This window comes from Triturus cristatus, chromosome 7, assembly GCF_964204655.1.
Source record: "Triturus cristatus chromosome 7, aTriCri1.1, whole genome shotgun sequence".
NCBI lineage: Eukaryota > Metazoa > Chordata > Amphibia > Caudata > Salamandridae > Triturus > Triturus cristatus.
Genome location: NC_140590.1, coordinates 1,546,994,427 through 1,547,016,821, shown reverse-complemented (window position 1 = coordinate 1,547,016,821; position 22,395 = coordinate 1,546,994,427). Strand labels below are relative to the sequence as shown.

General features: G+C 46.4%; 1 protein-coding gene across 1 annotated transcript in view; it reads right to left on the bottom strand.

Annotated features, from left to right (window-relative positions):
• Positions 1 to 22,395, bottom strand: part of LOC146812342 (adenosine deaminase-like) — a 195,416-nt gene that overhangs the window by 91,448 nt on the left and 81,573 nt on the right. The window contains exon 3 of the mRNA XM_085619335.1: positions 15,828 to 15,950. Within this exon, the coding sequence (XP_085475461.1) occupies positions 15,828 to 15,950 (123 nt within the window). The remainder of the gene's footprint in view (positions 1 to 15,827; positions 15,951 to 22,395) is intronic.

Genomic DNA, 22,395 nt, shown 5'->3' with positions numbered 1-22,395 from the left:
CAATAACCAGCACACAATACCATTTTACTCCATTATGAGTAAATCGAGACAACACTTCAAAGATGTTTCTGGGTGACCATTTATCATGCTTGACCAATCAGACATATGCATTAAAGTATTCTGTTCTAATGAAAGGGATACTCCTTGTTTCATTTTATTGTGTATCCTTGGTAATCAATGAAGTACCATAGCCCTCCCAAATAAACTAGGGGATCTGTAAACACCACTGTTCGTTTGTAGTGCTACTCTCCAGACTGTTTTTGTTATGCAAAGTTAATTGGCAGTTTTTAAAACTAGCTTGGAAGAAATTGTAGTATATCCGAATATTGAGGATAAAAACACTGACTTACAAAACTACAGACTGCAGAATATCAACTCCCACTTTATAGTGAAGGTGAGTACAAGTGCATATAGGTAAATAAAGATTCAATATTCGTAACACATACTTTTAAAAAACAAATTTATATATATATATATATATATATATATATATATATATATATTTATATATTATCTACTGGCGGTCGCAAGTAGATAGTTATAGTTAGGACCGTGTTTCCATAGGGAGTCTCAAAATTCTATTTTGAATAACTTTGGCGCCGGTTGACGAATCTTCGCGAAATTTTCAAAACTAATGGGGTGCTCCGCTCAGCTCCTACCCTGAAAGTCTCGGGGGGGTTCGTCAAGCGGGGGCTGAGAAAAAAGGGGGGTCCCAAAACGCGTTTTCCCCATGCATTTTCCCATAGGACCTTTAGTCGAAGGTACAGCCCGAACGGCTGAACAGAATTACTTGAAATTTGGCAGAGAGGTAGTCCTCAGGTCAGGGATGTGCCTTTTGCATATATGGAGTCAATCTGTTCAGTAGTTCCTGAGAAAATTGCATTTAAAAGCACATACATATCTATAGCCGCGCACCGTGCGCGTACCGTGCGCGCACCCTAACGTGCGCGAGCGTAATTCTGATTGGTTGTTACATGTCAGTCAACGTTCGAATCGGTCGAAATCAGGAAGTGTCGGCCGCCATTTTGTTTGTTTTCAGTGCGAGAGTGGAAAAGGAAGGTGGCGAACGTGAAAAGGGGGCAGGGTAGAGAGTTCCTGACCCCCTTGCCTTTGTCAGGGGGTCCCTGAAGGACCCCGAAGGCAGAAAAAAACATTTTAATTTTTTTTAAAAAAAATCGCGGGGGTGCGTGCACGGTGAAAAACCATAAAAAAAATAATTTTTTAATACATAGTTTTTTGAAAAATAAATATATAATAATACATACATAACTTAGCATTTAAAAAAACGTACAAATTCACTGAAAAAACCATAGGTTTCACACACGTTATAGTTAGGAATTAGCATTTAAAAAACCTTGCAAATTCACTTAAAAAACCATAGGTTTCACACATGTTATAGCTAGGTGGATATTTCACTCGTAGAAAACCAATGAAATTCCACCGTTATAGTTAGTTCAGATAACTATAACTCGCGCGACCGCCACTCTATCACAAGGATGATGTCATCAGTGATGTCAAGAGTGATGCCACTGACCATGTCATGAGTGATGTAATATGTGACGTCATGAGCAGAGGATTGCGGGCGCGCGAGTTATAGTTATCTGAACTAACTAGAACGGTGGAATTTCATTGTTTTTTTACGAGTGAAATATCCACCTAACTATAACATGTGTGAAACCTATGGTTTTTTAAGTGAATATATATATATATATATATATATATATATATATATATATATATATATCCAAACAGTCCTGCTCCCAAAGAAGAAGGCACGTACACGAAAGCTGCTGGAGTAAGGCACTTTTATTTTCCTGGGTCTCCCTCGACCCCGAGCTCAAGGAGACGTGTTTCGGCTTCGCATAAGCCTTTGTCAATCAAATTGGGGCCCAAACAGTATTAGTATATATAGCCCTCCCCCTGCAGGTACGAAATAGACATAGACAAAATACTGTAGCCTGAATAAAGTACACCGATGTGGAACGAATGTAAAGTGTAACCATATTATTGTAGTTGTACACATAGGCAATGTCACTGGTACTGTGAGAACAGCTCTGATATCTTGGCACAATCCGCAGCAACAGGATTCTCCGTTCCTGTCTACAGAGCCCGCCCTGCAGGGTCGGGGGCCCCTGGTAAAATGGAGCTTTCTTGTGGAATATTAAACTGAGGGGGCATGACCCGCTTTACGAGCGTACCTGCCATTGGGTTACCACGGCTATTGGGTAAACGTGAGTGAGAAAGGGAGATGAGAGAAGAGATCCCAAAACACCGCAATTTGTGAAAGTATCTAGAGGAGATCCCTCTCTTTGACAACACCGCAATTCAAGCAAGTATTAAAAGCATGACAGCAGCAATATGCACTTTGCCAAAGAAACGAATTCATGTTTGCACCTTTAATGATGACATTTCAGTTCATGACATTTGGCAAGCAGATAACGCTATTGAGCATAATGAAATGATTTTACCTTGTCACATCATCGAAGTTGGATGTTGGTGCATCATGGGGCCTGTAGTTGTTCTTAAGGCCATGTGACCACTAGGACTAAATGACACTCACCTGTGAGCAAGGCGGCAAACGCTGAAACGCGTAAGGAAAATGAGTGGTTTTAAAAGCTGTTATGCAGACGAATAAAATGTCAGGCTTGAACAGAAGTCGGAGTTGGGCTTTGCATTTTTTCTTGGCACAATCCGCAGCAACAGGATTCTCCGTTCCTGTCTACAGAGCCCGCCCTGCAGGGTCGGGGGCCCCCGGTAAAATGGAGCTTTCTTGTGGAATATTAAACTGAGGGGGCATGACCCGCTTTAAGAGCGTACCTGCCATTGGATTACCACGGCTATTGGGTAAACGTGAGTGAGAAAGGGAGAGGAGAGAAGAGATCCCAAAACACCGCAATTTGTGAAAGTATCTAGAGGAGATCCCTCTCTTTGACAACACCGCAATTCAAGCAAGTATTAAAAGCATGACAGCAGCAATATGCACTTTGCCAAAGAAACAAATTCATGTTTGCACCTTTAATGATGACATTTCAGTTCATGACATTTGGCAAGCAGATAACGCTATTGAGCATAATGAAATGATTTTACCTTGTCACATCATCGAAGTTGGATGTTGGTGCATCATGGGGCCTGTAGTTGTTCTTAAGGCCATGTGACCACTAGGACTAAATGACACTCACCTGTGAGCAAGGCGGCAAACGCTGAAACGCGTAAGGAAAATGAGTGGTTTTAAATGCTGTTATGCAGACGAATAAAATGTCAGGCTAGAACAGAAGTCGGAGTTAAGCTCTGCATTTTTTCTTGGCACAATCCGCAGCAACAGGATTCTCCGTTCCTGTCTACAGAGCCCGCCCTGCAGGGTCCTAGGCCCCCGGTAAAATGGAGCTTTCTTGTGGAATATATATATATATATATATATATATATATATATATATATATCCAAACAGTCCTGCTCCCAAAGAAGAAGGCACGTACACGAAAGCTGCTGGAATAAGGCACTTTTATTTTCCTGGGTCTCCCTCGACCCCGAGCTCAAGGAGACGTGTTTCGGCTTCGCATAAGCCTTTGTCAATCAAATTGGGGCCCAAACAGTATTAGTATATATAGCCCTCCCCCTGCAGGTACGAAATAGACATAGACAAAATACTGTAGCCTGAATAAAGTGCACCGATGTGGAACGAATGTAAAGTGTAACCATATTATTGTAGTTGTACACATAGGCAATGTCACTGGTACTGTGAGAACAGCTCCGATATCTACCGAATTTGCATAATACAAAAAATACAAGAATATCTGCAAATCTTAATTTCTACGTAACCAGCAATATAATGCCCCTCTCCCGTCCTGTGTGCAAATAAACGCTCATAGCTGGACAACATTTATGTCACCTGCCTAAACGGGAACACTGGGAATATGTGCACTGGGCTGCCAATCGCTCAGAAACATGTGCCTGAATATAAAAATGAATATAAAGTCATGAAATAAAAGAAATGCTGCACAGTATCACCGCATTTTTATTGCAAGATTCCTCCTAATCCGGCAAGTTCAAATAGGCTGGGTCAAAGGTTGCTTTGAGTTCGATCTGTCTCTTAAGCCGTTAAGGCAATACTGTTTGATGCCAAAGGTTTCTTTAAATTCGATCTGTCTCTTTTGCTGCAAAAGCAATGTTGTTTATTGCCGTGTTTTTCTCACTTCTTCCAAGTAAGTATCCTTAGGAGACAGTGGGGCATAATGTTAATAGGCCACACCACGCGGACAATATATATATGTGCATGTCTGCATGTGCAATTTATATTTTTGTACAGACACACACAAACATATTGACTGAAACAACAATGGTTAAAGGTGGCCTTCAAATACTAAAACTACTAAGAGAGTAACCTTCAAGATACTCACGCACACCTACAAATCCCTCCACAACACCGGACCGAAATACCTCAACGAAAGAGTCTCCTTCCACGTATCCAAAAGAAACCTCCGCTGACCTCGCCCTAGCAGAAACCCCGCACATTCGCAGAACCAGAGCGGGTGGAAGAGCATTCTCATACGGCCTGAAATGAGCTCCCCGTCAATATGAGACACTCCCCTACCCTGCACACCTTCAGGAAAAGCCTCAAGACCTGGCTTTTCGGCTGACTCGGAGCTGCACCTCCCCCTCTCCTACCCCCCAGCGCCTTGAGACTCTCTCGGGTGAGTAGCGCACTTTAAAATTCCCTGATGGATTGATTGATTGACAGTACTGAAACCAAAAAAACACTGAAGCATAATTTGCATAATTAGATTTCACACGTCATCAATGATGCAATGTGTGCAGTCATAAGTAGAGCATATTAGCGCAGCAGGCTATACTTATGTTAGTTATGTATATCTGGTGATTTTTTGTTTGTTAAAGAGTAGTTTTAATTATTCACAGGCTTTGTTTGACTCTGACTTAACCTTTGGTTTTTTCATAAAATTTTTCAAATGTAAGTTACAATTTTATTATGTTACTAACATATTACTGCACTTTAACCTTTGTTTTGTTCAGTGAGTTTCTATGTTTCTAAAGTAAAATCTCATTTCGATCTGTGGCTAACTCCCCATGGGAGGCAAACGCCTGCTTTGCAAGGCCAAATGCCATGCAAGGAGAGGGGTTGGCCCCAGAGCGCCAGGCTAGGCTCTGCATGCAACCCCACATGGGTGGCCAAACCACTGCTGTGCACAGTTGAAGACTATGCGAGGAGGGCAGTTGGCCACAAGGCCTTGCCTACGGCCGGGCCCTGTATCCAAACTCCACCATCGGTCATGCCCCAACAAGTCGGCAACCATTCATGGTCCCCCACCCCAGATTATTCCTTTTTTTAATTAGCTTTTTTTTTGCCATGGGGGAGTCCAGCAGGAGCAGTGGTGGTTCCTGACAGAGTACCACAAAACAACACGGGATTGACACTCTGGGTCTCTAAGCTGCTCCCTACAACCTCCTTTATTTTTAGCTTTCAGGACATAGGGACTGAGTCCCGTGTCCAGTAATGGTGGTGAAAAATGTTCTTTAATGTTACTGCCAGTCAATAATAGCATTCCATCATACAGAACCTCTCGGTTCTGGAGAACCGAACCAGCCAACAGAAAATAAACCCTTGCAACCAATCAAAGCGCTCTATTTTTTGGTTGCGGTGTCCCACGGGACCAACCAACCAAGTATTTCTATTATTTGAACCGTAATTTCTCCAAAACAGGTGAACAGAGTTACACCAAATCACCAAAAGCACATTTTCTGAGTAAACATCTAGCTTTCTGCAAATTTTGGTGTAATTCTGTTCAAACAATTTTTTCTGTGTTGTCTAATTCCGATGGAAATTGCATGAGGGGGGAAACGTCTTCAGACAACCCCCCTCCCCCCCCCCCCTTCCTGTTGCTTTAGGCATTTTATTGTCTTGTCTTTCAAATTGGTGGTACTGCTTGAACTACAGAGGAATTTCTCTCGAAAATTGCCTGCTGCTTGTGCCATAGCTACCAGGGGCTGAGCAGAGATTTACTGAGCATTGCATTGAGAACCCAAGCAGTGTGTGTCTTGTTAGTTGGTTAAGGTTCAACCTTCCCTAACTAATAAACCACTTTATGACAGCGAGGTATTGGGAAGCTATACAAATATCCTTACTACTGACATGATGGTACAGTTTCCAGCAGAAGGAGGGGGCAGGAATTCAACCCTGCGTGCCGATCACGGCAGGAAGCCGCTTGGGTCTGTGTACGCACCAGGAGGCGCTACTTAACTCCAGCAGGGCTCCAGCACTGCGGGATCCATTTCCAGCAGAAGGAGGGGGCAGGACTTCAACCCCCAGTGCCGATCGTGGCAGGAAGCTTCTTGCGTTTGTGCACGCGACAGGAGGCGCTACTTAACTCCAGCAGGGCTTCCGCAGTGCGGGAGCCATTTCCAGCTGAAGGAGGGGACAGATCTTCACCCCCAGTGCCGATCACGGCAGGAAGCCGCTTCGGTCTGTGCACGCGGCAGGAGGCGCTACTTAACTTCGGCAGGACTCCCTCAGCATGTCCCGGGCGAACACCGGGCCATGAGCGGGCTCATCTGCACCTGTCAGCGGCAGGAAGAGTTGGGGCCACCCCCTTTGGCTCATCCCTAAATGAGACGTTTTGAGGTTATCGGTTCTGTTATCGGTGCTGCAGAGACATTTTACCCAGAAAGAGGTCATGATCATGGTATTTTTGTTTTCCGGGATTTGTTAACTAGTGCCCGAGACTGTTTTACTTGACTGCCTCGTGAGGATGCCTTATTGACGTCCCGGATTGGCTTAATTCAGTTGCAACCCAGTTGATGACGTTGTGAACTGGCCCTAAATGGTGTTTAAGCATGTTGTAACAATGGTCAGAAAGAAAGGCCCTCCCACCAAACCTTTGTCCACCGCTTCCTCTTTGTCGTCCATAGAAAGCTTCCCCCATCGGGATGTGGGGGCTGTGTCCAAAGAAATAGAACTTGTTGAGCTATTCACCTGAAGTAGTTTGGTGGGGCCTTCCCAGGATAGGAGCCTTATGGGGGAGCGTGAGGAAGATCAAATGGGGGTCACCGCAGGAACAGACAGATTTATAACTTCGACCACATTAGCCATCAGTCCAAGGTGGAAATGAAAAAGGAAGGCCTGTGCTTGTACCCAGCCCACTGCAGAGTTTTTATCGGCGGGCCCTCCTATTCTCATTTCACCTGGAGGGGAGACGGACTCTCTTCACAGGAATGTCTAGATTAGAGACCTCGAGATATTGCTGAATAACAAGCTGGACCCAATCCTGTTGAGACTTTCTCATATTGAAGATAGGTTGTCTGAATTATTTTCCTTGATGAACAAGTGGAGGGTTGGGTTCGCCAAAGGGCAGGGTACTGAAGAAGAGCTACGGGGGATAGGTGAACTTACCAGTGTGAGGGGCCCGACGGCAACCCTTGAAGCTGGTGGTGTAGCGTCAGGGTCCTCCCAACCAGGTTTAAAGCAAGGGCTGTGGAAGTAACTCATAGCTCCTGCAGTATTGATCCCCTTCCACGACCTCGGGATCATTAAGGGGGAGACTGCACCCTGTGTCTCCCTTAAACCCTGGGGGTGTGCTAAATTCGCCCCCAGCAGCAGTACCTTATGTTATAGTCCTAGGGAATGGCCCCTCCTGTTCCAGCCCTAATAGCGAATCTAATCAATAACTTAAAAATAAGGTGATGCAGTGGATCAGCTCATATCTCTATCACAGGAGGGAGCTTGCGGATGCTATTATATGGTATGAAGAATATAGGCAAGGATAGGAAACCGTGGCCAGGAGACTGCGTGGTGGTTAATTTTAATAGTCCCTAGCTAGCTGGCAAACTACTTGCAACCTCCCCTCGATTGACATTAGGCCCACTAAGGATGGTCACCCTTTCCCTGGGATTTTCTAGAGACCAGGCAGTCTACATAGAGCTTCACATTCTCACTCCTCTGGTAGGAGGTCCTGCTCAGTTAACGATCATCTTGCTATTAGGCCACCCCCCCCCCAAAAAAATATATATTGCCAATAGATTTTTTCCCTTTGAGTGCATTGGAGTCCTGCGATTGACTAGCCCAAAGTGAATCTTCCCAGTCTCAAAGAATCTCTGGGCGCCCTCCAGATAGTTACATCTCAGCAACCAAAAGGTCTCATGTTGCTGTCTTGGAATATTGCAACTTGATTCTAAGGTTAGTGACCTTAGGTGGGTGTCTTATGTCAAACCCTTCCACATAATCTGTCTTCAAGAAACATGGCAATTGATAATAGCTTTTTTCTAGAGGGATTCACTACTTATTTTGTACCTATGATGCCTTCAACGGCCGGTAGGGTCTAGGGGGGATTAATTATGTTTGTTAAAATTGAGTTGAGTGGGTTTACCTAGGACCTTAAGTGGCAAGCTCATACACTGCAGGGTGTACGACTTGCATTGCCTGGTTTTAATTCATTTCTATAATAACAAGGGAGGACGAGCTGAGCTCTCCGGAATCCCTTGCCTGGATCGCGCATTGAGTTTTATATCAGCAATGGGTGATGGCCAACTGCTAATCGTCCTTGTTGGTGATTTTAATTGTCATCTATGTAATCTTTCCCCAGCGGGTGGTGCCTCCAATGGTAGTTGTTGGCTGGACGAAAGCTTACATTTTGTTCACTCACTGGAGGGCAGGAGTTAAATGAGCTCTTAGTACTTATAACAGGATCTTCACTATGGAGAAATTGGCGAATTCCCTGAATTCCACAATTTGTCCATCTTATAAAGGGAGGGGCAGTGGTTCTCTTATTGATTTTTTATTTGTCTCAGCACCACTACATCTGCTAATTTCTCATTTTAATATCATTTTCAGCCCTTTTAGCGACCACAATCCATTATCCCTAACCCTGGACATTGCTTTGGGGCCCAAAACCACAGTCAAGGGGTGCCCTTGTGAGCTTGTCCTTTGTGGGCAAAGGGAGAAGGTTGAAGTGGGCTCAGGTTGACCCTCGGCATCTATAAACGTCTCTTTTTTCTTCCTGCCTGCATGATTTTATTAATTGTCTGACGCAGGGGGTTGGGTATTGGCGGCATATAAAGGCATCGTTTTGGGGTTTGTAAACTTTTGACGGTCACAACCAATAGCACTCGGGAGTCACAAATCCCAAAATGGGTTGATAAGGACTGTTTGAGAACTCTGCGCCATTTGAAGGCAGACATACAGCAGAAATTGCAGGTGGAGACACAATTTACAGGAGTCGGCCTGGGAGGAGCTCTGTCCAGCCTGTGAAACAGGGGATAGCTGCCTTTTTTGGAGTGTTGAAAACAGGCCTTGTTTTTCTGAGGGCCCTGGCTTGCTTTTATGTCATCATATCCCGGAGCAACAGTGGCTGGCTCATTGTGAGAGTATCTATAACCATGAGGGTGGGTGGTAAAACCCCTGGGACATCTGTTAAAACTGGTTACCGAGTGGTTTCTACATGAGATGAAATCCAACAAGTAATTCTTGCCTTGTTTAGAAACAAGGCCCCAGGCCCAGAGAGTTTACCGCCAGATCTGTTTATAGCTAATACTGATGTTTGGGCCTCGCTATTAACGCAGGTCTTGAATGCAGTGGCACAGGAGGGGTTGTTACCCACCTGGTCTACCGCATTGATTGTCCCCATATTTAAGAAGGGGACAAGGAGAATCCACAATGCTATCTGCCAATCTCACTATTGGACACCACGGTTAAGGTTCTGGTGAGGATGGAGGAACATGGTGGCCGTAGCGTAGTCGGCCGCGGTCTCGCTCCCTCGGGCACCTGATGGCGGCTGTTGGAACCAAGGCTCAGATGAGTGCTTAGCTACCTGTGTCTGACCTGATTTCTACGATTCCCTCGCTCCATTTGCATCCTTTTCGTAACGCTGTTTTAGTGTTCTTGTTTTCCCCCGGTGATGCGAGGGGACTTGCTGGGGTTGCGAGCCGATTCCCCTGTGGCCGTGTTCGACGCTCTAGGTTTCCCGGGTGTGGGCAGAGCAGCCGCCGGGAAACCGTACTGGAGGTGGAAGTCTGCAGCGCTCGAACAAAGACGCAGCGGTCTCCATTCCCTGCTGCTGCGGTGCACTGGAAGAAGAGTGCCCCATTCAGAGTGCGACTCCCTGGGCTCAGGGCAGGTAGGGGGGGCCTGGTCTTGGCGCAAACCTTCGACTACAGTCCCCAACGGTGTGAGTTATTTATTTGGAGACCAACTGGCTGGTAGATTGGTTTGTGGGACTCGTGCAGATAAAGAGAGGACTCAATATCTGAGTGTTAGCAAGGGCAGTAGTGCAGAGGGGGGGCCCGGGTGTTTCATTGACTGCATGGAGAAGAGTGACAAGACTCAAGAGGGTGTATCCCCCCCTAAATTGAATAGATATACACTGCATGCGAGGGCAGCTCACTTGACAGCTAATAAGGCGATAATCCACTCTGTTTTGCCCCAACGGTTATCCCCTCCTGTAGCAGTAGATGAAGTTACAGCTTTTGTACCAGGACAGCGCAAGCAGGGGGCAGGGACTCCTGGGTCTGCTGGCTGTGTAACCTCAGATAAAGCTAAATTACAAAAGGGCAAGACGAAACTACGAGACAAAACAAATCTGTAATAAAATCGAAAATTACCCCATCTTTGAAAACTTTCTACCAGTTTATGTCACAGTCTTCAGCAACTAAATCGTCCCAGTCAGCATCTATTTTAGCGAATAAAAGCATACTTAATTCTACGTCTGGGACTATTTCACCTCATTCACCAGTTTCCATGCCACCCTTGACTTCCACTCACACTCCTTCGCCTTTGGGGTTAAATGGGAAGATGACGGCGGAGAAGGATTCTGAGCTTGCACAATTAAACCATGACAAAATCTCCCAGCATTTAAAATCCGTCGAGGCCACTGACGCAGAACCAGAGGTCCACCCAGAGATCAGTCTTACTTACAGATATTCAGTGCTGGGGCAAGACCTTGATCAAGATCGGGGCCAAGCGCAGGGAAAGAGTCGTGTGGAGCAAGATTCTCTGCAGAAGGATGGGTCGGAGCATGAGGTGGATCAGGATCTTGTGCGAGTGGCGCGGACGGAAGATAGGGGGGGGTTTGGCCATTGTCGATCCAAATTTATCAACATCAAATACACATTCCTTAGCAGATCTACTCTTGGCCATGAAGGAAGAGATGGTATGTAGATTCACAGTTTCGACGTACCAAGCAGAACTGGTTAATAGCTTTTCTGTCTCAGAAGCAAACCAGGCTGCAATTCGGACATCCTATGAGGTCCTTGCTAAAAAATTAGAGGAAGTCACGGCAAGGACTGAGGGGGGTATGGGGACTTTAGGGGGCACGGAGGGGTAGGGGGAGGGGGCGGGGGAGCACATGGTGGGGAGCAGGATGGGGAAAAAATAGATAAAAAATATTCCTCATCACACCTGTTTAATAACGACCATTACCAAAACTTAGTAAAAGACATCCTAGCCTATGATAGGTAACATGAAAGGGGGCCGTAAGATCCATTTTATCTCTTGGAATTTGAATGGATTGAGGTGTCCGAGTAGGCAAAGGCTGATCCTAAAGTATTTAGAGCTTTCACCAGCACAAGTCTGTCTGTTGCAGGAAACCCATTTGAATCCAACTGAGTTACAGATAGTTTTTTCTAAAATTCCTTGGATACAGTGTTTTTTGTTCCTCACAACAATCAATAAGCAGTCGTGGGGTAGCAATTGTAGTAAAGAAGGGGGTCTCTTGTAGGATCAAGTCAGTTCAAACAGACCAATCAGGTAGATGGATTATAGCTCTTCTGAACTTTGAGGGGACGGAAATGACTTGTTTATCTTTCTATGGTCCAAATACGGATGACCCGGCCTTTTTAGTTAAACTACAAGAACGTCTGATTATGGTAAACCCTCCTTTGGTAATAGGAGGTGATTTTAATGTCAGGCACGACCCAGTCAAAGATAGATCTAATCTGAGCCATACAATAGGGACCCCGAAATCACGTAGGGTTATGAAAAACTTAATATCGAATATAAATCTAGTAGATCTCTGGAGGTCCAAGATGGGCGATGTCCAAGGTTTTACCTTTCACTGTAAAAAGTATCACCCTTCCTCTAGGATAGATTATGTGTTGGTTAATAGAGAAGCTCTTGATAATTTTATTAACATATCGATCTTGCCGAGCCATTTATCTGATCACGCTCCTCTCTTATTTTTATATTCTATGGGGGGTAAGTGCCCTCAATCAAGATGGACGTTGAACAGAGTAATGTTATCAGACGTAGGAATTGCTCAGTCCATTAGTAAATACTCTCTTGAATTTTTTACTATTAATCTAGGATCTACTTCAAAAGATTATGTATGGGATGCCTATAAGGCTAATTTGAGAGGTACGTTACATGCCCTAATAAGTTCCAAGAACTGAATAAAGACTCTGGAATTAAAGGCCCTTGAGAGCAAGATATCCGCTTTAGAACTGGAAAGGAGTATCACAAACCCCGATGATATAGGAAAACTAAAGCAGATAGGAAGGAATCTGGAGGAGGCTAGGCAGGATGTTAGGTCCTTTTTAGATCTGAAGTGTAAGGCCCAATGTCAAGTCAGAAACATGGACATTTTTGAGTATGGGGAAAAGGCAGGGGCCCTACTGGCTTGGAAGGCGAGGCTGGATTGGGCAAAAAATAATATCAATGAACTTATCATTGATGGCAATAGCAATAAATCTAGTAAGCCGGATGAGATGCAAAAATGCCTTCTATCTCTTTTCTCGGATCTATATAGGTAAGATTTAGACCCTTCCCAGGACCAGATATTCTCCTGGCTAAGGGATAATTCCTTACCCGCTCTCACTGAAACCTCCAGAGATACGTTAGATGCACCCATAACTATGGAGGAGATTAGGAATCAAATAAAAAGATCGAAAAATAAAAAAGCTGCTGGTCTTGATGCCCTCCCCAATGAAATATATAAGCTGTTACTTGATGAACTTTTACCGGTGCTTCGTATACTATTTAATTCAGTTTATTGTTCTAATGGGGTGAGGTCTAGATCCTGGAAAGAACCACGATAGTTTTAATATTAAAGTCAGGAAAGGACCCCTTGATGGCCGATTCCTTCCGTCCGATCTCCCTGCTGAACGCCGATTATAAGATCTTCATGGGCGTTCTAGCAGGGAGATTGACGAAACTGGCACCCAATTTAATTAATTCCGATCAGAAAGGTTTCATGGTGGAGAGAGCAATCCAGGAACAAACCCAATTATTGATCGGGAATATTGACCTGGCGGAGATAAGGGCGGATCCCTTGGCAGTAGTGGCCTTGGGTGCTGCTAAGGCCTTCGATCGGGTCTGTTGGAGGTACCTTTGGGGGGGTATTGGAGGTCATGGGTATGGGTCCTGTTTTCGTGCAGACTTTAAAGCACTGTTACTTGGGCTCATCGGCGAAAATTCTCCTGAACGGTTCCCTGACTCCAAGCTTTGACATTAAGAGAGGGACAAGGCAGGGATGTCCCCTGTCCCCCCCCTATTGTTTAACATTTAAATCGAGCCCTTAGCCCAAACTATCAGACCGGATAACACTATCACTCCGTTTAAATCATCAAATTATGAGTGCAAATTAGCATTGTATGCGGATGACGTGATACACAACTTGAAAATAGGCTGAAGGAATTTGGTTTGATCTCAGGGTACCTCACCAATTTGGCAAAAAACGAAGTAATGTGCTGGAATACTCTCTACAGAGGTGCAAAATTCCCCTGATAAATCTGGGGAATATTGAAAAGGAGATTATCTTTTTGCTAAATGGAAAAACCTCCCTTTGACCATCTACGGGAGGGTAAATCTTGTGAATATGTCTGTTTTACCAAAATTGACGTACATTTTCAATGCAATTCCTTTAACTTTCCCTCCAAAGAGCATAAGTAAGATTCCGGGGAAAATTGGTAGTTTTATATGGGGCCAAAAAAGTGCTAGGATGTCATGGAAAAAACTAAGAAGGAAGCTCCTAAAAGGTGGGTTGGCCCTCCCAGATGTTAATTGGTATTTGATGGCTTTCCAATTCAAGGGCATCAGGATGCTGCTGACTACTCCAGAGGAAACTAAGTGGGGTAGAGTGCTGGGGGAAATGGTGCTGGCTGATGGAGGTAGCGGACAAGGAGGTTACTATATAAATTTGGTGCCCCAAGGTTTTTTAAACAGGTTTGCCTTAAGGTTCTCAAGACAGCTTTGACTACTTGATATAAAATCAGGCGCATTTGGGGTATAGGTTACTTTTCTGACTTTGCCCCCATTTGGGATTCTCCAGGGACCCCTCCTTGTCTTTGTGACAGTCTGGCCACCCCGATCAAAAGTGCCGGTCTGGTGAGGTGGTCGGATTTGGTGGATTCAGATGGGATTCTCACATGGGAGGTTTTACAAGCAAAGATAGGCCCCAGATTTTCCAGGTTCAAGTTTCTCCAATTAAGATCATGGTACAAGACAGAAGCGCCCGAAATTATTGGGAACTGGGATCTTGAACTGTTACTACAAGACACTCGGCCTAAAAAGAAAGAAATATCTTTTTGGTACACAAGATTCTTCGAAGCAGAGGAAATAGAGGCCCCCTCCCAAATATCAGTTTGGAATCAAACATCACTTACCAACGGCATAGAAGAATTCTATGAACCATCACTTAAGCTACTTTATAAATATATAAAACCTGGCAGTCTGAAGAAAAATCATTTTTTTGTGATTAATAGGCTTTATTATACCCCGGCCAAGATAGCCAAATTTGCCCCGGCACCGGCGCCAAGCTGTCCTAGATGTAAAGTCACCAACGCCGATGATATTCCATTTTGTTTGAATGCCCAGAGTTAATCCTTTTTGGGAAAAATGTGGGAGATACCTTAACATCTATTTTTGAAACCAACATAGAGATAGATCTCCACTTGGTGATTTTTGGTAAGAACGACTCTACCAGTGGGGTTCTCACACAGATCCAAATGGGCTTGCTGTTAAATCTGGTGCTATTGGTGAGGAGGGAGATCTGCATAAGATGGAAGGCTACAACTCCTCTGGGGAGGAAAGATTGGCTTAAAGCCGCCTTTAACATGGCACGCTTAGAACAAGACGACAGAGAGGAAAACCTACTTAACACTTGGCTCCCATTGTTAAGTTGGGGTCGGCGCTAGCATCTGATAAATGGCTAAATACAGGTCCTCCCTCCGGGTCCTATGATTACACCAGGCCTCAAAAACGTGAGGAAGGCCCGGTAGGCCTAGACGGACGCAGTTAGCTGAAGGGTGCCCTGTAATAAATGAAAAGTCGGCTTGCTAAATCTGCTAATGTCTTTGGAGGCCGGCGTGGGGTACAATATACGGAATGGCGACACTTTTGTCAAATTTGGAAGCCTATTTACAGAAGAAGGGTGCTTATTGAACGCCCAGCGGAGCTCACACTTGTAATAATTTGGAGAACACCCCACGCCACAGGATTAATATGGCCTGGAATTATCGCCACATTGGGAACTATATTTCAGTATTACTGTTGAGCCGTGAACAAGTCGCGTGTATAAAATTACTGAGGCGACGAAACACGTGTTGGCCTAAGAATGTTTTACTGACTGGAAAACCTGAAGTTTGATTAAAGAAAAGAAAAAGAAAAGAACTCGACTGATTGATCATCTGTTTTTTTGTGAATAACATGGGGAAGAGAACCATAATTTGAATATCACGTGTGCTAGGATTTTAAACCATATGCCTACTTTTGAACAGGGCACCACTGCTTTGTATCTATACTAAGCTATGTAGATACTCCTACACACATTCATACATATTACTGGAGTGAGAAACAAAAATGCTCCAGTCAACAAACAAAGAACCAACTTACGCGATTACAGGCATGAAAATCATGAACTTGGAAAGAAACTCAGTGAGACTGGCTGGCCCTCTGCAACTCAGATGCTGTCGAAGATCATCAGGACTGTCTGCAGGTAACTGAATTTGCCTCTTTCTGGAAATGGGAAAGGAATTATACATTACATGAGGATATTGAGTTCAAGATGTTGGTATAAATTTAAAATATTAACATCACAATTAGGAGCAGCTGGCAGAATGCTATTGATGTGTAAGCACAGACATTTATCTGGAGTCATAAGAGGTAATGTATCTTTTATTTTGTGGGTTTATACAGCATGAACATGGTATAAAGTTTTATAATTGCATAACATTATTATAAACATATCATTATATATTAATATGACAATAAGAAGGAGAATCAATGTTCACAATTAAAATATAAGATACTAAACCAGGGAGAAAAAAAGGTACATTTACCTGAACACGCAGATGCAGCCAACTTTCAAGTACATTTTAATTTATACGGGCATCAACAGGAGAGGAAGGGAACAAAATAGAAACACTCCTACTCCACTCAAAATAAGTCAAGCAATCAACAGAGGAGTGTAATAAAAGAGTAGCAAGAGAGAAGAGCAAGCATGCAGATAGCCGCAGTAAGTTATCACTGTTGAAAAAACACTCGTTTTTTTAAAAAAGTCCTCATTTACCAACCTGGTTGGTGACATGCTTCATCATTGGGCCCCACCAGGAGTGGCCGAGTGCCACCCTAGTGTGCTGCGACGCCAGTTTACTGAGGAGCTGGTAAAAAAGGTGTTAAGTGAAAGGTGAATTTAGTGAAATTTATAAATGTCCAAATTGTGTCAAAAAAACACTTTATTAATTTTGCCAATCAGACATAGGTAAAAAAATGAGTGGTATAAAGAACTGGAATTAGAAGTTCAGTTTTTATCCCTGAAGGTGCGGTCAACATGATTCTGCCTACATGAGTGTTAATCAGGCTTTCATCAGGACCAAAGGTGTAAGAGTGAAGACCCGGCGGCATGGGCACGCTAAGGCCCACCCTGACCAAGGGTTTGCAAGTGTTAAAAATATCAGAAAACACTCAGAGTAGATTCCGTCATGTGTAGAGAGGAACCGAGTTTATTCTAGCAAACAGGAGTTGGTTGTGACAAACAGAAACGTACAACATAGAGAAACTCAAAAGAAACAAATTTGCATCAGTATGCTTCTAAAAAATGTCACAATTGAGAGACATGCAAACGTGCTCTTCAAGGTGCACTTATGATAACAGTAACAGGATCTCAGGTGTTGCTATCCGTGGACTCGTGCAACTAAAAATGACTGCCAATGGAGTCCTTGTGAGAGAATAAGGAGAAAACGTTCCCACTCTAATTCATGGGGGAAAATCATTTTAAGAGTACATTGACTGGATATAAGAAAAGATGATATTACCAAAGATATTAGTGAATACAAATACAGCTTGACTCAAACCAGAGTTACACAATTTCAAAAAGATCTGAAAAAATTTGCCTTCAATAAAGTGTACCCCTATGCTGACCCAACCTACACACCATCTAGCAGAACTAGCTCCTACACTGATAGCTCAGATGATAACTCTTTGAATAGCAGTGGCTCTAGCAATAACAGCTTCAGACAAAGACAGAGGGGTGGTACTAGAGGGAGAACCAGGTCCTTTTATCCACAACCAATATGGCCCCCATACCCAATACAAGGAGCTGAAGGTATGCATCCTATCCATTACCAACAACCTCAAATGCCCCTTATGGGTTGGCACCCTAGGTATATACCCTCTGCCCCTCTTCAGTCCAACTCCTACCGACCTCCTTTTTTAGAGAGGGGCAGAAGAGGCAGAGGCAAGAGGAGAGGACAAACACAAGTACATTGGGAACAAGACGACCCAGTGGGCAATCACACTCGGAGCAAGCAACAACATGCGAACACTAGTGCACAGGGAGTCTGATTGTAAACCTTTCTTTTTTTTTTTTTTCCAAAACCTTTATTTGACACAGCAGTTATGTACAATCACGGGCCTACAACCTCAGAGGCCGGCCGCTAGTGTGCAAGAGGTAGAGTCAATACAGCGAACAAAGGAGCAGCCTGCACAGAGTGCGACTAAACTGCCCACAACAAGACTTCATGCTACAGAAAGGCTTTGATTTAATTTTTTACAAAACAAAACACACAAAACAAAACTAAAACCAGGCATGAAAACTATATAGGCAGGAACTTGCTCTCCCATGGGGGGGGGGGGGGGGAGGGGCAGCCTCCTCTCAGCAGCACTACATGCAGAAGCCAGTTTTGAGCGAGGCGGGAGGCGGGGCACACACGTACCAATTCCAGGCGGGAACAGGAATGTCCGAGCTAGGGGGACAGGGCTACGTCAGAAGCAATCACCAGGGGGGGCGTGCATATGTCACCACGGTAGGAATTCCACGGACCCCACATCTTTTTCCATTTTTTGGGTTTGCCTCTAGCAACATACACGGATTTCTCCCGGAACATGCACCAATCCATGTTTTCTCTCCACTTCGACACCGTAGGACACCTACCCGAGCCCCACAGCTGCGCAATGTCTCTTTTGGCTATCATATTACCCAGAGTCACCCAACGCTCCTGGGCCGCATCACAGTCGGTCGGTTCCCACACATTCAACACACAGCGCCGCGCCTCCGGGAGTAGGGCCACACCAGTGACCTCTTCCATCACTGCATGCACCCTAGCCCAGAACCGGACAACCACTGGACATTCCCACAATATATGCAGAAAGGTACCAAGCAGGCCACAGCCACGCCTACATAAACCATCGCTCGAATACCCCAATCGAAGCAAGCGGGGACCGGTGACGTAGACCCTGTGTAGTATCTTTAACTGCACAAACCTGAGGCGAGCGGGTATGGCCACCTCTCTCGGCGAGGCTACAGCCGCAACCCAGTCCTCGTCATCCAACTCTAGGCCATCTGCGACCCATACTTCTCGCAGGCAAGTGAGGAGGTCAGCGCGAGCATTAATCATTTTTTTGTAGATCAGGGAAATGGTGCTATCGGGCAAGTAACCATCAAGTATACGGTCTTCCAGAGGGGAGGCCTCAGGGATAGCAGCCGGGTTCGGAAAAGCAGAGAGCAGGGCGTGGCGAATCTGCGCGTAGCGAAAGAATTCCCTGTCGCTCAGGCTATATTCGGCCCGAAGGACATCGAACGTTTTAAAAGCGCCCTTCGCCCACAGATCCCCGACTCGGCTAATACCAATCGTGTCCCACTTCTCGAATCCCTTAGTGCGCCACAGCCCGCCCAAGTCTTCAGAAGCATACAGCGGAGTCGCCCGAGTCAGGCGACCCTTCCAGCCCATAGCGGCAGTGGCGCCGTGCCATGCACGGACAGCGTTGTTCGTGGGGCCCGTGAGGTTAGCGTGTCCCTTCTTGGAGTAAAGCATTCGATTGAAATCCCCCCCGGCAACAGTAGCTTGTCCATCTCATATGCGGGGTTCAAAGCCGGGCCATACGTCCCATGGTTCACTGCCACCAGCTGGGACGCCCAGTAATACCGTCTGATATCAGGAAGAGCTATGCCACCATCGTACCATGGAAGAGTCAGCTTAGGAAGGGCGATGCGTGGTCTCCCATCCCACACCAGCTGTCGCTGCAGGCTTTCCACCTCCCGAAAATACCGTGCAGGCACCACGTCCATCGTATTCTGTAGGGCATACAAAAAACGTGGCAGAGACATCATTTTAAATAACGCCGCTCTACCCAGCGGTGATAACGGAAGCCTCCGCCACCGGACTATGTCCGCCCGAAGCCGCTGAAGCGGCGGCAACAGGTTCAGAGAGTAACGATCCGCTGAACTTAGGGAAACGTGGATGCCCAGATATTTAAATCCAGCCTGAGAGATCTGAATCGGACAGCCGCGAGGGAGAAGAGAGGGGTCACCTACCAACACATACACACAAGACTTAGCCCAATTAATAACAAGCCCAGAATTGCGGCCGAAGGAGGTCAAGACATCGAACATCACCGTCAGTGATTTCCGCGGCGAGGTGAGGTAGAGCAAAATGTCATCCGCGTAGTGTGACACACGATCTTCGAACGTCGGGGTCCACCGGATACCCGCCATAGAAGGCTCCCACCTCAGCCATGCCGCTAGGGGTTCCAGCGCAAGAGCGAAAAGAAGTGGGGAGAAGGGACAACCCTGGCGGGTGCCCCTCCCGAGCACAAAGGGGGCAGACACCCTACCATTGACCACCACCTGCGCCAATGGCTCCACATACAACAACTTCACCCATTTAATGAATCCGGGTCCAAAACCAAACTTGGCCAGTGCTGCCCAAAGATACGACCACTCCAGCGTGTCGAACGCCATCGTGGCGTCCAAGGACGCCAAAACGGTGGGCTCCCGGATACAGTCGACCCTTGCGAGAACTCCATGCAGGCGCCGCAGGTTCAACGCGGTGTTGCGATGTGGAATAAAGCCAGACTGATCCGGATGAACCAGGTCTCCAATTACAGTAATCAGGCAATTTGCCAGGACCTTCGCAAGAATTTTGGGTTCGGCATTCAGGAGTGAGATAGGTCTATACGATGCGCAGCCGTCTCGAGGCTTCCCCTCTTTGTGGAGAACCACAATAGTTGCAAGCCGTTGGTCCAGTGACAGGGAGCCCACCCTAAGCAATGCATTAAACATCGCCCGGAGATGAGGCGCCAGTGTCTCAGGGCGAAGCTTGTATAACTCGATCGGCAGACCATTCGGGCCCAGAGCCTTTCCGGAGCGGAGTGCGCGAATCGCCAGTGCTATCTCATCGTTCGTCAACGCCGCATCCATCAAGTCTCTGTCGGAGACGGAGAGGCTTGGCAGCGTAATATCTCGTAACAATTGGCGAGAGTCGTCCTCCGGCCGATCAGAGACCGACGTATAGACGCCACGCAGATGATCTGCAAAGCAAGCAACTATCTCCCCGGGATCCGTGACACGCTCACCATCAGCACGCACAATCACCGGGACCACGCGATTCACTCTTTCGCTCCTTTCCAACCACGCAATCAGTTTTCCAGCCTTGTCGCCCACATCATACAAGCGCCCCTGCTGTTCCCGACTAGCGAGCTGCGCAGCATTCGTAACCAGCGCTCTGTAGTCCGACTGCTTAAGGCTAAGGGCATGAAGTTTCTCCCTCGTGATTCCCCGCCCAAGATCCCCTTCCATATTAGTTATGTCCGACTCTAGGCGCGCTACCTCTTCGTTTTTACGCTTTTTAGCAAGGGAGATCAGGGATAGCGCCTGCCCACGAATCACCACCTTAAAGGCCTCCCACAATGTCAGGGCTGACGCGACGGAACCCTGGTTTTCCGTGAAAAACCGGTCTAGGGACTTCACCAATTGGGCGCGAACTGTGGGGTCACGGAGATACCAGGGGTTAATCGGTGCCACCCTCCCCCCAGCTCCCGCGGTAATATCCAAGCGGAGCAGTACCGGGGAATGATCCGAGATGCCACGAGCAAGATGTTTAACGTCTCCAATCAGTGGGGCTTGGGCGGCCGGCATCAGTACATAATCCAAACTAGACAGGGAGCCATGGGCCCCAGAGTGAAACGTAAACTGAACCAACCCCGGGTGCATCGTTCGCCAACAGTCAACCAGACCCATAGTGTCAATGAAACCACCCAACCAAGACTGCGCCCCAGGGAGGTCTCTGGGCGGGTGACGATCCTCTCTACCAGACACAACAGAGTTAAAATCCCCACCAACAAGCAACAGGCCCTCAGGGAGCCCAAGCAGTAGGCCTCCCAAATCTGCGTAGGTGGTAGTCTGCAACCCAGGGGGATGTAAACTGAAACCAAAACTAAAGTTCTACCCTCCCACCGGCCAACCAGCACTACGTAACGCCCCCGGTCATCGTGTTTCACCTCATCAATTTCCAGCGGGAGAGAGGCTCGGACCAGAATGCCTACCCCTCTGGACCCAGTAGTAAAGCCAGAATGGGCCACCAAACGATATCCCCGTCTATTCAAAGCCTGACAAGAGTTGCCCACCAAATGCATCTCCTGCAAGAAGACGATATCGGGAGAAAGACGTTTCAAATATTGTAACACCACCCCTCGCTTCACACGATCCCCCAAACCATTGACATTCCACGTTAAAATATGCAGCCCCCTACCCCCCATCCCAACCACAGCAATCACCCCACCCCCCATGAGAGCAAAACACAGAACATCAATCACCTGGTGTAAAGCTAACCTGAAACAACAACAACCCCCCCACCACCACCCCCCCAACTCCCGTAACACACCCCCCCACCCTGCACCCCTGCACTAGAACATCTAGCCACCCCAACTCGCAGTGTGCCTGTCGCCCCGACATAACCCTAGTCTACGAAAAGAAAGAAAACTCCCCCGGAGGAGGAAGAGTCTCACCAGATACCCCGCAGCCCCCAAACACGGAAGGAAGGGCAATGCAGACCCATGTACTAGGGCACCCCCGACCAGAGTCAGAGTTCAACACATGGTTGACCAGGGACAATAGTTCAGTAGTTCACGGGTGCTCCGCCGAGCCGCCCCCGTCATCCTCGGTCCGCTCATCTCCCCCGCGCCG